At 38.3% G+C, this 16306-nt stretch overlaps 2 protein-coding genes and 1 long non-coding RNA gene across 3 annotated transcripts in view; 2 read left to right on the top strand and 1 right to left on the bottom strand.

The window, feature by feature from the left end:
• The window catches only part of LOC135701595 (scoloptoxin SSD14-like), a 110201-nt gene that overhangs the window by 32019 nt on the left and 61876 nt on the right, over positions 1–16306 (top strand). The gene's annotated exons all lie outside the window — the stretch shown is intronic.
• On the top strand, positions 1899–3556 carry LOC135701581 (uncharacterized). The gene is made up of 2 exons (XR_010517638.1): positions 1899–2117; positions 3030–3556. It is a non-coding gene; the product is annotated as an uncharacterized LOC135701581 (long non-coding RNA).
• LOC135701580 (probable isoaspartyl peptidase/L-asparaginase GA20639) lies at positions 3652–5386 on the bottom strand. The gene is made up of 3 exons (XM_065222418.1): positions 5261–5386; positions 4795–5193; positions 3652–4735 (listed from the first exon to the last, which is right to left on the bottom strand). Exons 1-3 carry the CDS (start codon positions 5318–5320, stop codon positions 4157–4159), a joined length of 1038 nt encoding a protein of 345 aa, XP_065078490.1. The 5' UTR covers positions 5321–5386; the 3' UTR covers positions 3652–4156.

Below are 16306 nucleotides of genomic sequence, written 5' to 3' on the forward strand. Positions count from 1 at the left end.
TAATTTCATTTTTCGCTTTTCATAAATTGTACCCCCATCTTCCCGAAAGACGTAGTCCTACGTCAAAAGTATTCCGTACAACACCAAAAATCACAACCGCGTAGTTGGGGCCTTCAACCGAAATCCGAACGCCTCCGTTAGGGATGTGGCTAAGAAGCTGCACCTAAGCCGAAGTTTTGTCCAGAAGGCCAAAACTAAGGCTGGGCTTCGAACGTTCAAGGTACAAAAGGCCCCTAATCGCGACGAGAAGCAGAACAAGTCCGCCAAAACCCGTGCCAGGAAGTTGTACCTCAACATGCTGACGAAAGTTAAATGCTGCATCATGGACGACGAAACATATGTGAAGGCCGACTTCAAACAGATCCCCGGCAACCTGTTTTTCACGGCCAAGGATAAGTTCAGCGTTCCGGAGCATGTCCGCACTCAGAAGATGTCCAAATTTGCGAAGAAATTCCTGGTTTGGCAAGCCATCTGCACGTGCGGGAAGCGGAGTGCACCTTTCGTGACCCAGGACACGATGAACGGACAGGTGTACATAAAAGAGTGCCTCCAGAAGCGGCTGCTTCCTCTCCTGAAGGCCCACAACGTCCCAACAATCTTCTGGCCGGATTTGGCCTCATGCCACTACTCCAAGGACGTGCTGAAGTGGTATGCGGACAATAAGGTCAATTTCGTGCCGAAAATGTTCAACCCTCCCAACACTCCGGAGCTCCGCCCCATCGAGAAGTACTGGGTGATTACGAAGCAGCACCTTCTTAAACGACCTAAGGTAGTGAAGACAGTCGAGGAACTGAAGAAAGTATGGGTTTACATGCAAAAAACGGTTGATTCACAGGTTGTGCAGAATCTTATGGCCGGGGTTAAGGCCAAGGTGCGGGCATCCAGCGCTCTGGCTGCATTGGAATCTTCCACTGCACGCCACCCGTGGATTCAGGCCATCCAGAAGCACACACAACCCGGCACCACCTTCATGTGGATACCGGGCCACTGCGGAATCGCCGGTAACATTGAAGCCGACCACCTCGCGGCCATCGGACGAAGCGGCCGTCTTGCCCACAAGTCGGTCCCCAGACAAGACCTGAAAGTCTGGATAAAACCTACCATCAGGTCAGCATGGGGCAACGAATGGAACAGCAACCAAGAGCTTTTCATTAGAAAGGTCAAAGGGGAAACGGCCCCATGGACGGACACCAAAAGTTACGCGGAACAGAGAATACTCTCCAGACTTCGAACCGGTCACACCCGGATTACTCACAACATGGGAAGCAGCAGCGGTGGAGGCTTCCGGAGGAGATGCGACGCGTGCCGAACAACGATGACGGTTGAGCACATCCTTATCAACTGCCCGTGTTTCCACGGATCACGGGAGTTGTACGGTATGGCCGACAACATTCGGGACGTCCTCCAACACGACCCGGTAGCGGAAATCCAACTCATCTGCTTTACGAAGGAAGCAGGAATCTACAAAAATATTTAAAATACGATATTGACAGCAGGCCCGGCAACCCTGCCGGCAGCGGCTGCCAGGGTCACCTGGCAGTTTCTGCCGGTGGGGCTCTACCGGGGTCCTGAATTTAGTCACTATAACACGAAAAATACTATTTTGATAGCAGGCCCAGCAACCCCTGCCGGTAGCAGCTGCCAGATTCACCTGGCAGCCTCTGCCGGTGGGGCTCTACCGGGGTCCTTTAGACAGCCTTTGAAATGAAAATTTGACAGCTAGCTGAGACAGGAAACATAAGTTTCAAAAACCAAAACTCTGTACATTCTAAAAACTCTGTAAACCCCCTTTTCCTCTAGGAATACCCCCCTCTGGGGTATTCGGAGACGAGCCAGCCAACGGCTGAAAGTCTCCTTAATAAAGATATAAAAAAAAAAAAAATAATAAAGGTGCGGGCATTTGCGTATGGACTGTAAATAAAATACGAGTAAAATGGTAAAATGAAGTTTAATAGTTATTTCTCAATCCCTGAAAATTTGATGACAATCGGATGAAAACTCGAATTTTGCGAATCAATTTTGTGTGTGGCAATTTCATCGTGGACACCCTTTAGATTACAATTTAATCAGCAATAATTAACGAACGGTTTGTTTCATTAATATATATATTTTTAATTGTATTTTCCCTGGTATTTTGAAAAACACAGCACACGTCTTATTTAACACATAAAAATCTTGTATTTTTAAATATTTGCAAAGCCAAGAAAATGATTCTTCAGGAAATCAGGAAATTAAAACCAGGTTATGGCAACATGCAGTTGAGGGAAACATTAAGTTCAAGATGAATGGAAGCGATGGCCTAGGATCGAATTGATAATAAAATAAATTCTTCGCTTCATATATTCAGCAGACTATAGCAAAATATTAAAATACTTACTTTTCCAAAGGACAATCCACTTTGCAATAGCCGCAAATGATGTTTTTGACCGTATGACATTTACAAATCTGTTCCGTATTTTTTACAAGAATCTGGTACTTTACTACCGTTTATTTTTGTAAAAGACTATTTTTACAGTACGCTCGCCACGTTTTTTTTTCCCAGTATTGTAGAATTGCAGCCATTTACAGTTTAGATCAGTAATTTGTATTTACAGTTTTCGGTAATTTTCGAAAAGTAAGGAAATTCAGTGTTATTTATTGCTGAAAGTTTGTAAAACGTTACATTTCACAAAGCTTTTGATGCAAATTATATTTTACAGAACGAATTCATCAAAAAAGTACCGAATAGAATTTAAGAAATTTGGTGTGTACACACTAATCTAGGCCTCCGCTCTTCGGTAATTATTTTTACAGTTTATGACCGGTAAAACACTCACTTTACTGGAATCTCAGTAAATTATTCGTAAATTTTCGTAATATACCGTATTCATTTAATTATTTTACTGATTTTCATTCGGAAAAAGAATCCGGCACATTCAGGAAGGTGAACTAAGCACGGATTTCCGTTTTTTTTAATACACTTTTGCTCACTGCCACATGTGATATCAAAATTTGTCGAGCTAACATCTTTCACATAAAGCAGCAGGAAGTCGAAGAAAATGGAGAACCACCTCCTGATATATCATTAACACTGAATGAAATAAAAAGGGCTGCTATTCTAAATATCTTTCGGCTCACTGCAGATGCAGGTCTACCGCAAAGCTGTGTCTTGGACACTATACAAATCTGCAAAAATATAATTTAACAAGTTTCCGAATACTTCAAAATTTGTACTAGGCAAAACTTTCTTAGTTGCAATTAATCTTGACATTGAAAGTGACTCCGTTAGACAATTTATCTACGTTTTTAATGATCTCGATTTGTTCCAAGATGTGAAAACATATCCTCGACGGATAGCTTTTCTTGAAAATCTCGCGGTTGAAGTCCCAAAACCGGTATCAAAGTGTGTTGATACCAGCAAGAAAATTCACCATGTGAGAGCAACAAGAGTAAGAATAAAGCTAAAGTAAGTAACAGTCAATATAAGCATTAAGAGTAGGAAGCAACTTAAAGTAGAGTAACACGAGTAAGAAGAAAATTAAATACAATAAACCTGTATTCAACAACGAAAAAAAAACTGTTTTCTACGCAATATCCATGTACATATTTTAACCAAAAACAACTCAACGCATTGGCTACATCATATAAAAAAATCTGATTAGGTCGGTAAAATAAAAAAAATAACTATTCGGTTTTTTAACTTAATAATCAGGCAAACAATAACAATTTTGGCGAAAAAGTTGTATTACTAAATACTGACACCCTGTTATTCCATTACAAGACCCAGCAACGACCATACTGAACAACCCGTCTGTGTGTTACAACACAAACTGCACTTTTTGACAGTTCACGTTCAATTTTTTATAACTGTACATTTGGTAACACATAAAGCTACTGGGTTGGTTACCGAGTATTCAGCTGTTCAAAAACCCGGTAAATTTTTACTGACTTCAGTGATCTGAATTAACTGTGTACACTGCTATTGTACGCCTAAGAGTCCCTTGGCCCATCAGGATTGCTCTATGCAATCGTGGAACAGATATGCGTGTAACGCCAGTACGAAAGCCAATCCAATATTTGCCAATTAATCATATTCAAACTGCGTAGTATTAAGTTATTCTTATTAATCTATAAACAATGAAATACACGCTTCGTGAAGCTAACGCGGTTAATTATATTAAGCGAACATTTGTTCCGATACGTCCTCCAACATTTGCTCATCGGACAACTGTTCCTCAATGTGCTCTTCTTTTCTAACTCCGTACGCCAGGGTGTTGCCTCGCTGATAGGCCCATGATATTTGTGCTGTATTACACACAATTGCCACATTGCCTTGGGTGTCCAAACCAATGATACCGGCAGTTCCACCTAAACGCTCAGTCATCGCATCAAGGGCATCCTCTGCAGCCTTGGTCATGTCATCTCCCAGATATTCCATACGCTTCAGAATGTCATACACTAATGGCACCTTCATAATGGTATCTCCGTCACCAGTTGCAGAAATACCACCGATAAGATTGTCTGCATATGTTCCAGCACCGATAATGGGAGTATCTCCCACTCTGCCTGGCAGCTTTCCTGTAAGACCACCTGTTGACGTTGCTGCCGCAATGTTGCCGTATTTATCAATGGCTACTGCTCCAACTGTTCCGCCTTCACCGGTGCTGGGTTTTTCATTACTTTCCTTCCATTTGTCCAATGAATCTTTGGATAATTGCGTTACTAGCTGACCAGGAGGATGCATAATTTCAATACCCTGCAATTGCGTTCTCGTAGTTAGTATTGTCGTATTCATAAGCGATACAGGTCACTTACCTCTTGATGTGTGAAATTAATCAATCCTTGCCCGGCAAGGAAGTTATGCGCAGTTTTATCCATAACACGTCTTGCCAAAGTTATCGGATGAAGAACATCGCGCACGCCCGCTACACATCCTGCATTCAAAGTAGTGCCATCCATGATACTTGCGTCCATTTCTACATCACCATCGTAGTTCAAAACAGATCCATATCCGGCGTTGAAGTTGCTATCACTTTCCATAATCCTCACTGCTTCCTCCACGGCATCTAGTACAGATCCGTTACTCATCAACACTTGATAACCAACACGTGCTGCCAGCTTCGATCCACGATATTTGCCAGGAATTCTATCCTCGCCGATGGTACCCGCACCGCCATGTACTAAAACAATTGGCTCGATATCAGCTATAACCACCTATACGAAAGTAATAAACTCATTCAGTCACGTTCCGAAGTCTTACTCTTAATCTTCATTCACTCACATGATTATAGAGATGTAACAGTAATAACGATATAATCGCACTGGATCTATTCAATTCCATACTTCTGGTGTCTCCAACCTTTTCAATCCATTCACAAACGACAACTGGAAAACATTAAACAGTCTTCACAATATAATTTCAGCGATTTCTCGATTGAAGAAGCTTCTGCTATCTAGTTTGTGTATAGGTATTGGCAGAAAATTCAAGTGCCAGACACAAGCGATCTTATGGAATCAAAACAATAGGCAGGACATGTTATCTACACGGAATTACGATTGGGGTCTTGAAAAGCCATTGACAGGCGATTATAGTTATCGATCGGGTATAAACAATTAATGACGCTGATGCTAGCATTGCATTGTAATGGGAACGAGAGTTTTGCTTGCCGATGTCTCCAAACGAAAAGATAAGCTTTTTTTTTAATAATATCAATAATCGTTTTACCACATGCCGTCTGTGGCACACGAGGTGATAATAACTGTTTTCAATTGTCATCATATACAATGCTACGTAATATTTTGTTTTCGAATATATTTAGATTTTCAGTTTTAAATCTATTGTTACTATATTTATAAAGTTTTGGTAAGAGTGTTGGAAAATTGCTCTCCCCAAAGCTAAGGTTTTGTGGATCTCATTCGTACCGTAATGCTTTGATGATTCAAAACCCACCAATGTTGTTATAAAATTTGACACATGCAACATCCTGAAAATGTTGAAGGTAAAGTACTGAAAACAAAACCCTGTGAAACTTCGATGATTGGGTGTTTTAAAAGTTACGACATAATCTCCAAGATTCAAAGATCGCTCATACATTTTGTGCATCCCTCAAATCGTTCGCTACACGTCATCATTATCGCAGCAAAAAACCTTACGTTCTTCTAATTTATTAAAAAATTAGGTCAAAATTATAAGCTCCCATGTTTGTAAATAAACAGAAAAAAAGCGGCACGATGCTATGCAGCACGAGAACCATCACGCGTTACACTGATGGCTGGTTATCAAATACAGTGAACCACCTTTGATGGAACCATGCATGCTATTAAAACTGAAATTGAAACATATTAGCTGATTACAAAAATTGACCTTTCCCCAAAGTACTTGAGCTTCATGAAATTGCGCGATTTGATTCAACATCTGAGCATCAGTCAATTTTAAACTATACTGTGTCTCCAACAGACACATTCTACGAAACATTACAATGGTTTTTGCCTGTTTTTGGACAGTTTTCGTACTGTAACTAAATATTATTGCAGAATTGGAAAGTGCCTTAAATTTCCTATAGGCCAGTTTTGGCACTGGTACACTGAACGAAAACATCCGCAATACTTCGCATTGCTTGATCCCTTTAACAATATGCTATCGAATTTAGGAGGATTGTTTCATGGTTGAATTCGTCATCAGCTGATGAGCATCCATATGAAATAAAGAATGATATTGATTTGAAAATTGACTGTAAAACACACAGCACTCAGAGGACAACAATTTAAGACATGGATGACTTGCAAATGCTTTAGATTAGATTTACAAATCGATTGTTAACATATCCGTATTGAATAGCCATTAACAGCCATTACATCATGGATACAAAAATAGTAGGTTGGTAGAGAAAACTTCCTCCACCACACATGACAATCTGCAGTTTCCACGCTTTACTAGTATACCTCGATATAACGTAACTGTCAACTTTTCATTTCCATCGTCGATTTCTCACAAGCAACAATTGACTCGCACAAAGTAACAATACTATCGGACAGGTGAGACAATGCCCTATCTTATCGTAACGTTAATTTGTGTGGTTGACTTGTTGTTTGCGAGAAATCGACGATGAAACTCAAAAGTGATAGTTACGTTATATCGAGGTATACCCTCGGGTATACCTGTACCAATGTTGGTAAAACTTCTGATAGCGATGAATATGTTTCCACCTCGTTTGTCAGCTCAGATCAGCAAAATTTGCTTAATGACTTTCGATGGAATTATTCACATCATGGATGATTTGCGTTATAGAGCTGAACCAATGCCATATGCATTTCAATTTGGGATGACAATCATTCTACAGAGAGCATTACGTATTTCAACTGCGGTCCGTTCGCTTCTCGGATCAATGTTCAACCTGTATTCGACAGGATCATTATCTGATTACAAAACAACTGGCATCCGGTTGCAGCTATCATTCGAAGAAGCGATTTCGATGTTTCGATTGGAATGGCCTGAGGTTTCTTCCGAACAGAAGATGATGTTTTGGTACAGTATACTCCAGTTTTTGGCTGAAATCAAAATTAAAATAAATATTATCAGTTTTGTTTGCGTAGATACATACACCCAACCGGTGGATGTAAGATTCGCTTACAATTATGTGGGATTCATCATCAGAGGATGTAAGTGGAGACCGCATGAACCGAGGATGCGATATACCTAGCTGCGGTCCGATGTAAGAAAATTGGAGACCGAAAAATGTGGAGTTGTATTAGTGAGTGAAATTAATTATGTAAAAAAAAAATTGAAAAAAGGTTGCCGACTGGACTCGAACCACGGACGTTGCGACTAGCAGACCTGTGCTTTCTCCACTGCTCTCTCCATGCTTCTGAATATGGTTAGCCTAAAAGCAAACATGAAGCGCTCATTTTCTCGCATGCTCGACTTCATATGCTTTTTCTGCTGGAGAGATTCGAGTTAAGTGTGTGCGTCGTTCTACAATTTTCTACAATGTGCGTCGTTCTACAAGCTTACTGGTACCTTGTATAGACCAAAAGCGTAGATGCAACACGAAATAAAAATGCTCGACTTCGTATGCTTTTTCTGCTGGAGATTCGAGACAAGTGTGTGCGTCGTTCTACAATGTTCTACAATGTGCGTCGTTGTTCTACAAGCTTACTGGTATAGTCGAAAGCGTAGATGGAAGACGAAATAAAAATGCTCGACTTCGTATGCTTTTTCTGCTGGAGAGATTCGAGACAAGTGTGTGCGTCGTTCTACAATGTTCTACAATGTGCGTCGTTCTACAAGCTTACTGGTATAGTCGAAAGCGTAGATGGAAGACGAAATAAAAAAAGACAAAAAACCATTACATCGCATGCTTGGTCAATTGCTAACATTCGTTGCGATGTTCATGAACAGAGGATGATAGGAACTGGATCTAACATTCATTGTAATAGATTTTTGGTTTGCGTGTAGCTAAATATACTTTCTAACCTTGTATTGAAATAAAACTAGAGAAGAATGAATAAATTTGAAATTTGAGATAGTGCCAATTAGAGGACGACTAGAGCCCAAAACTGCCACACTTACCATAATAATTAATAAGGAGTTTCTGATTTGAGTACTGTAAAATTTTCAAACCCCCTCGCCTCCCCTCACTCATCTCAATGGAAGTAAAATTTCAAGCTGAAATAACTTTGGAGTTTCTTATCTTTTTAATTTGGTATGTTCAGATGAATTATACACGCAAACCAAAAATCTATTACAATGAATGTTAGTTCCGTTTCCTATCATCCTCTGTTCATGAACATCGCAGCGAATGTTAGAAGTTGACCTTACAGGCGATGTAATGGTTTTTTGTCTTTTTCATTTCGTGTTCTTTCTACGCTTTCGACTATACCAGTAAGCTTGTAGAACGACGCACAGTGTAGAACATTGTAGAACGACGCACACACTTGTATCGAATCTCTCCAGCAGAAAAAACATACGAAGTCGAGCATTTTTATTTCGTGTTGCATCTACGCTTTCGACTATACCAGTAAGCTTGTAGAACGACGCACATTGTAGAACATTGTAGAACGACGCACACACTTATCTCGAATCTCTCCAGCAGAAAAAGCATACGAAGTCGAGCATGCGAGAAAATGAGCGCTTCATGTTTGCTTTTAGGCTAGCCATATTCAGAAGCATGGAGAGAGCAGTGGAGAAAGCACAGGTCTGATAGTAACAACATCCGTGGTTCGAGTCCAGTCGGCAACCTTTTTTCTATTTTTTCCACATAATAATTTCACTCACTAATACACTCCACATTTTTCGGTCTCCAATTTTCTTACATCGGACCGCAGCTAGGTATATCGCATCTTCGGTTCATGCGGTCTCCACTTACATCCTCTGATGATGAATCCCACATAATTGTAAGCGAATCTTACATCCACCGGTTGGGTGAATAAAATAACAATAAATCATGATTAAAATCATCGCATTTAGAGTGTTTTCATTCTTGTATATTTTTAAAATAATTACTTTATGAAAATCTCAACATACCAACACATACTATGGTTTTTTACAGTGAATTTACATGAATTCTAGATTTTTAGGGGGGTACTCAGTATGAAAAATCACCCAAACGAGGGTTAAGACGAGATATCGTTTTTAAATGTTCTAAAAAGTAGAAGGGTCTGTGCCTAGGGGCACGAACGGAGGCTTGGCGTAGGACCGCTAGTGAACGAAACAAATATGTTGATAATTTAGTTCATAACTCTTTCCGTGTTTGATTTGGTGGCCCTGAAAAGGACCGGTTGTTTTTCATATGGTTTCCACACCAGTGCAAGTCGATGCCGACCGGATGACGGTGGCCTAGTCATGCTGCCTATTGTGGGAAGCCTTTCCTCCGGACGATGTGGGTGCTTTCGTCGTCGTGTCATCTTCGTATTGGAGCACTGCGTGCTGATCCACTCATACGTCGTGTCGGACGCTCATCCGTCCGTTGCTTGAAAGCAAACGACCAAGAAAACGATTTGGCAAGCGTTTTTATTATCGCTGCTTTTCAACTCCCTTCCTTTCATTGGTGAAATGGTGAGCGAACCGAGCATTCAGCTCGCTCATGTGAGCATGCGCAATGTGTCGTTTGTTCGATTTGCGCTCTATCGTTGCGTCCGTGTTTGGGATTTTTCGTTACATGTCTGAATTTTGATTTTTTTAAATATGACCCCCATATAGAAATTAAAGACGTAGTCTTACGTCAAAAAATGTTTCTCAAGTGATTTCCTACAAAAAAAAACTCTTGGACGGCAATGTCGTAACATGCTTTAGTTAGGCAGTATACAACCAACATCGGGACAACAAACCAAAATTCATAAAGAGGGCGGTACCAAAAAATAGGACGTGTTAGGGTATAAGTTTGTTCGAGACTTTTACTCAGGGGTCCACGAGAAAGTCAAATAAAGTGAATTTTCTCAGTCCTAGAAAGTCTTGTTGTAAGTGATAATTGAACAGGTGGTTAGCATACACTTAGGCTTTATATATGTTCTTTCTCTGTTGAATCTCAAAGGTTCACGCCTGATGGTTATGCTTTCCACATTACAGTTCGCAGGGCGAATCATATTCCACTTGGAGTAGCCAATAGTAATGATGAAAATAGCTCTAGATAAACATTTCAAAGGGTCCTATCTGCATTGATTGATTCTCTTCATCGAATTTCTCTTTCGTTAATAACTCAGCTGCAAAACCTTTTCCTGTCGTATTTGGCGTTTTGGACGCTAGATAAGAACCTCCTTTATCAAACTATGTGGCTAAATGAGCGCGAAAGCTGTTTGCATAGCAGTGGTTATCAAAAGAGAAAGTCGATAAAGAGAATCGATCAAAGCAAATAAGACCATTTGAAATTTGAAATGGAACGGTTGCCGAAGAAAAAGAGGCTCCCGACAATAGTCACATTCACCTGAGAAGTTTGGAGCGTTGTAAAAACGGTTTCAACCCGGTTTCGACAATTCTGTTGATTGGAATGGATAAAATAGCAAGTAGCATATAAATGTAAGCAAACAAACTCGCCATATGTGTGCGTGACGCTGAGAAACAAGTAGAAGTGCAAACGCTGCTTAGATTGATTGAATACATAAATTGAATCTGAAAATAATAAAATTGAAAAACATTTTTTTGTAAAAAAAACATGCAAATTTAGTAATTTCTTGAAACGGAGATACCAGCTTGACAGATTTCGACAAATCGAATAGAATGTTTATTCGAAAAAAAAATAGTTCTCGATTAACACTTCAAATGGTCCTATCTGCTTTGATCGATTCTCTTCATCGACTTTCTCTTTTGATAACCACTGCTATGCAAACAGCTTTCGCGCTCATTCAGCCACATAGTTTGAAAAAGGAGGTTCTTATCTAGCGTCCAAAACGCCAAATACGACAGGAAAAGGTTTTGCAGCTGAGTTTTTAACGAAAGAGAAAGTCGATGAAGAGAATCAATCAATGCAGATAGAACCCTTTGAAATGTTTATCTATAGTTATTTTCATCACTACTATTGGTTACTCGAAGTGGAATATGATTCGCCCTGCGACTTGTAATGTGGAAAGCATAGCTATCAGGCGTGAACCTTTGAGATTCAACAGAGAAAGAACATATATAAAGCCTAAATGTATGCTTCCATGGCATGCAATCAGTATGCGCATTTCGAAAGCAGGTTTTGTTAGCCTTTTGAATTCCAGTTTTTTTTTCCTATCATATGGTAGAAGGAAAAATACGATCGTGCATTTGAAATTCAAACTTCGAAAGCAGATAATATGGAGCCCCCCTACGGATAGCATCCCCGGGACCCTGTCTTAAATCCGGCACTGAGTATATGGTAGAATTTTTTTTCCTTTATTAAAGAGACTTTCAGCCTTAGGCTGGTTCATCTCTAATATATATGGTAGTATGAATCTTCCTATTGTTATGAACACATTACTGCTTACCAACGAGTAAGCAGTAGAGTGCCTGCTTCTATAGGACATTAGATTGAAGTTTACCTAGCTTTAAGTAAAAATGTACCTAGGTTAGTATATATTCAGTATTTTGCGATGGTTTTCTTCAGTCGAGTATTAGTACAAGATACTGAAGAAGTCTGCACATTGTAGACGAAATACGCGTGTCTGTCAAGGATAAGAAAACAAAATAGTGGAATTAAATGGAAATTACTAATCCTTCTCTCTTTCTTTATATAGATATTAGTGATATGGTTATGAGCAGAGCAAGGTGTGGTGACATCATAAAGTTCCATCATTACAGAGTCCTGCTTTTAGTTCCAGAACTTTAGTGAAATATTTTTTTTTTTTTTTTTGAAAATCATCCAAATGAGAGAAAAAACGTTAAGATATTTTTCCAAATGTTCAAGAAAAATGTTATCGCAAAAATTTTCTACAAAATACATTTTGCAACAACAGCACAATTATAATCTCAACATCCCATCGCATCTCAAAGTTGTTTACTGTAAATTTCGATGGATTTTAAATTTTTACGTGGGTATCCAATTTGAAAAATCACCCGAGCGAGGGGTAAGATGGTGAGGTATCGTTTTCAAATAATTTAGGAAAGTGTTTCTGTAGTCACTTCCTACAAAAAACTTTCGGAAGACAATGGCATAACAACTTTAGTTAGGCAGTATACAACCATCATCGAGACAACATACAAAAACTCATAAAGATGGCGGTACCAAAAAATTAGGATCAGTTAGGTTATAAATATGTTCTAGACTTTTACTCAGGGGACAACAGGAAAGTCAAATATGATTAATTTTCTCAGTTCTAGAAAGTTGTGTTGTTCTTATAATCAGGAAAGACCAATAATATTTTTTAATTGAATAAAATAACACTAAAGTATGATTCAAATCATCGAATTGGGTTATTAAAATAATTACTTTATGGAAATCTCAACATACTAGCACATACTATAGTTTTTACAGTGAATTTACATGAATTTTAGATTTTTAGGGGGTACCCAATTTAAAAAAAAATACCCAGACGAGAGGTAAGACAACGAGATATCGTTTTCAAATGTTCTAAAAGAATGTTTCTCAAGTCATTATCTACAAAAAAAAAACTCTTGGAAGGCAATGTCGTAACATGCTTTAGTTAGGCAGTATACAACCGACATCGGGACAACATACCAAAATTCATAAAGAGGGCGGTACCAAAAAATTAGGACGTGTTAGGGTATAGGTATGTTCAGGACTTTTACTCAGGGGTTCACAAGAAAGTGAAATATGGTCAATTTTCTCAGTCCAAGGAAAAAAAAGTTCAGATTTGTTGCATCGGCAATTATCGGCGTCTTGGAATGAAAAACAGGCATAACTGGTTTGCTCAGTCGTAAAAATGTAATCAAATTGAAACTGAAAGCAACCGTTTTAATACGTTCAGTGAAGTGTTTTGATGAAAAAAAAAAACTGCGAAATTAACGTTTAAATTTTGGTTGCCGAACACAGCCAATGGGTGCCGAAGCCATCATTTACTCTACATAAAAATATTAAGCAACATTGTAAACTTAAAAACATCATCTATTTCTTTTTTTTTCGTTAGGTTTTATTTCTAATACCCTACTTTTAAATACGGCCTGTCTACCACAATGCAACCTGGGGAAAAACTCCCGATGTGGTTTTTTTTACCCCTTTTCTACTTCTGACCACAGATTCTCTGATTATATAAACAAACAAAAAATTAGGGGTGGTCAATTTTTCGAGAAAACATTAGTTGAAGTTTTCGGATTTCTCACAACATCTTAACAAAATTCATAACTCATGAACCAAGCATTGTAGAACAAATTGTTTATAGTTAAATGATAAGGAAATTACCTCAGAAATCCATATAAAATATAGTCTGAAAAATGTTTCCGATAAAAATGTTCACCTTGGAGGAAAATCTGTGACTGCATGAGATCAAAGTGTAAAATAACAGTCATCAAACTCTCTCACTCCGATACTGGTAGGCACACAAGACGCGGTGTGTTTTAAAGAGAACTTTATTAAAAAAAAATCGGCAAGTCTGATATTTTGGCTCATGCAAGTAGAGACCTTTCCCTATCGAAATTGATTTTTTTATTTCATCAACCGATGTAGACTAGTACAAATACATATACAAATTTGTTTTTCTTAAAAATATTAAAAACAATATTGTCTGCTATTAGGGGAATTTACGTATTCTCGTCAATCTAAGCAGCGTCCGAACTTCTATTAGCGATTTCTCAGCGTCACACACATACATGACAGGTTTGTTTGTTGACATTTATCTGCTGCTTGCTGTTCTACCAATTCCAATCGACAGAATTGATCAAAACGGGTTGAACATGTTTTTACAACGCTCCAAACTTCTCAGGTGAGTGTGACTATTGTCGGCAGTCTCTTTTTCTTCGGCACCCTTTCCATTTGAACTGCGTGTTAACCAGCTGTTCTATTATCGGCAACTCGAAATCAGCCGTATTTTGTAGTGTGTATGTTTAATTTAAAGAAAAATATGGCATAACAGGATTGCACAGTCGTAAAAATGTAATCAGATTGAAGCTGAAAAGGTAAGGAATCGGCTTAATACATTCAGCGAAGAGTTTTGATGGGAAAATACAGTGAAATTAACGTTTCAATTTCGGTTGCCGAAAATAGTCAATGGGTGCCGAAGCCATAATTTACCCTATATGTTTACTTCTTACGACTTATGATTCCGTATGGAGTTAAAATATTGTTTAAGTTTATGGTTTTTATGGAAATTTCAATGGTTTCACAGTATTGATTGTAAGACGCCATCATGTGATTTAATGACCCAAATTTTGCATAATTTGTGCGGTTATGGGTTATGGCAAATAAAATTCGGTTTCTGAGTTGTCGAGTAGGGGCATAAAAATTCAGTTTTGATAAAATTTCTGCGCTGCAAAACGATATCGTTTACAAACGAAACCATTGCATATTCACGTCGCTCTTTTAATGTTTGTAGTTTATAAGCATGCAGCGTGCTTCATATGATGGAAGAGGAAATGATGTCCAACCTAATTTACGTAGGGCATATAATAGAAATTGCTTTTGTACTGATTCTAATCTTTCTTCGTGCGTGATTGAAAATGGAGACCATACAATGCTGAAATATTCCAGTATTGACCTCACATAGGCAATATATACCCAAGTAGCATTGCAAGTTTTATCGAGATTTTAAAGCATTCTACAAGTCTAAATCATAGTCTACAGAACCATCATAAATCCTAAATTGTTACTTGGGTAGTGTTTTAATTGTGTATGGGAAAGTTATAGCAAAAGCGCTAGCATGTTATTTGCCCTGTAAATTATTTATTGACCATTACATCTATGAAAGTTAGTTTGATAATCCCTAAATCCCTAACTCTTTCACATTTTTCTACATTCTGATTTCCCAATACAATTGAAATGTTTGATGGTGTTCTTTTTCTGCTAAATGATATTCAGTTGCATTTTTTGCATTCAGTTCAAATAGGCTTTTTTTACACCTTGTGTAGAATATGTCTATTTCACTTTGGAATATATTAATGTCTTCATCATTTCTTATTTCCAAAAAAGAGCTTCATGTCGTCGGTATAGATTAGCATTTTATTTAGAAAGAGGGAAACGTCGTTTACATACAGAATAAAAAGAAGAGGTCCCAAATGAGAGCCTGGGGGGACTCCTGAGGTGACTTGAATTGGGGTCGATTTCTTTCCGTTGAATTTAATTATTTGTTGGTGGTTAGTTAAATATGATTCAAGCCATTTCAGGAGTCCTGGATCAATTCCAATTTTTATCAATTTGAAAAGTAGCATTGGTATGTCGATTCGGTCAAATGCCTTGCTAAAATCCGTATAGAGGGCTTCTACGTGGTTTCCATTATCCATTGCAGTTAATAAATAGTCTATAAAGTCAAGTAAATTTGTCGAGGTCGAACGTCCTTTAAAAAAACCGTGTTGCTTGTCAGTAATTCTATTTTCGGTTTAAAGAAATAATTTTTCTTCTACAATTGCCTCGAAAAGCTTTGGAATGCAAGAGATAATAGCTTTTCTACGATAATAACGTACGTCAGATTACCGGCCTGATTTAAAAATAGTTTCTAAAAATAAGCTTTTCCATATTTTTGGGAAGGTTCCGGATTACAGTGACATATTAAAAAGACAAAACAATTCAGCAGTGAGATCCGTTGCTAGACTTTTTTTTAAATACTGGAGGAATTTCGTCAGGTCGTATAGATACCTTGAAAAAAAAAATTACAAAAAGACTACAATTTTTCCCGAGCTATCCCCGATACGTTCGTCAAGATGCATTATTGATAGAAAATGTCAGATTTTAATTTGGTTTTTACGTAATTGAAGATATTCTTTGGA

Source organism: Ochlerotatus camptorhynchus, unplaced genomic scaffold (assembly GCF_037179485.1).
Source record: "Ochlerotatus camptorhynchus isolate MF236.1 unplaced genomic scaffold, CSIRO-AGI_Acam_v1.1 ptg000169l, whole genome shotgun sequence".
Classification (NCBI taxonomy): Eukaryota; Metazoa; Arthropoda; class Insecta; order Diptera; family Culicidae; genus Ochlerotatus; species Ochlerotatus camptorhynchus.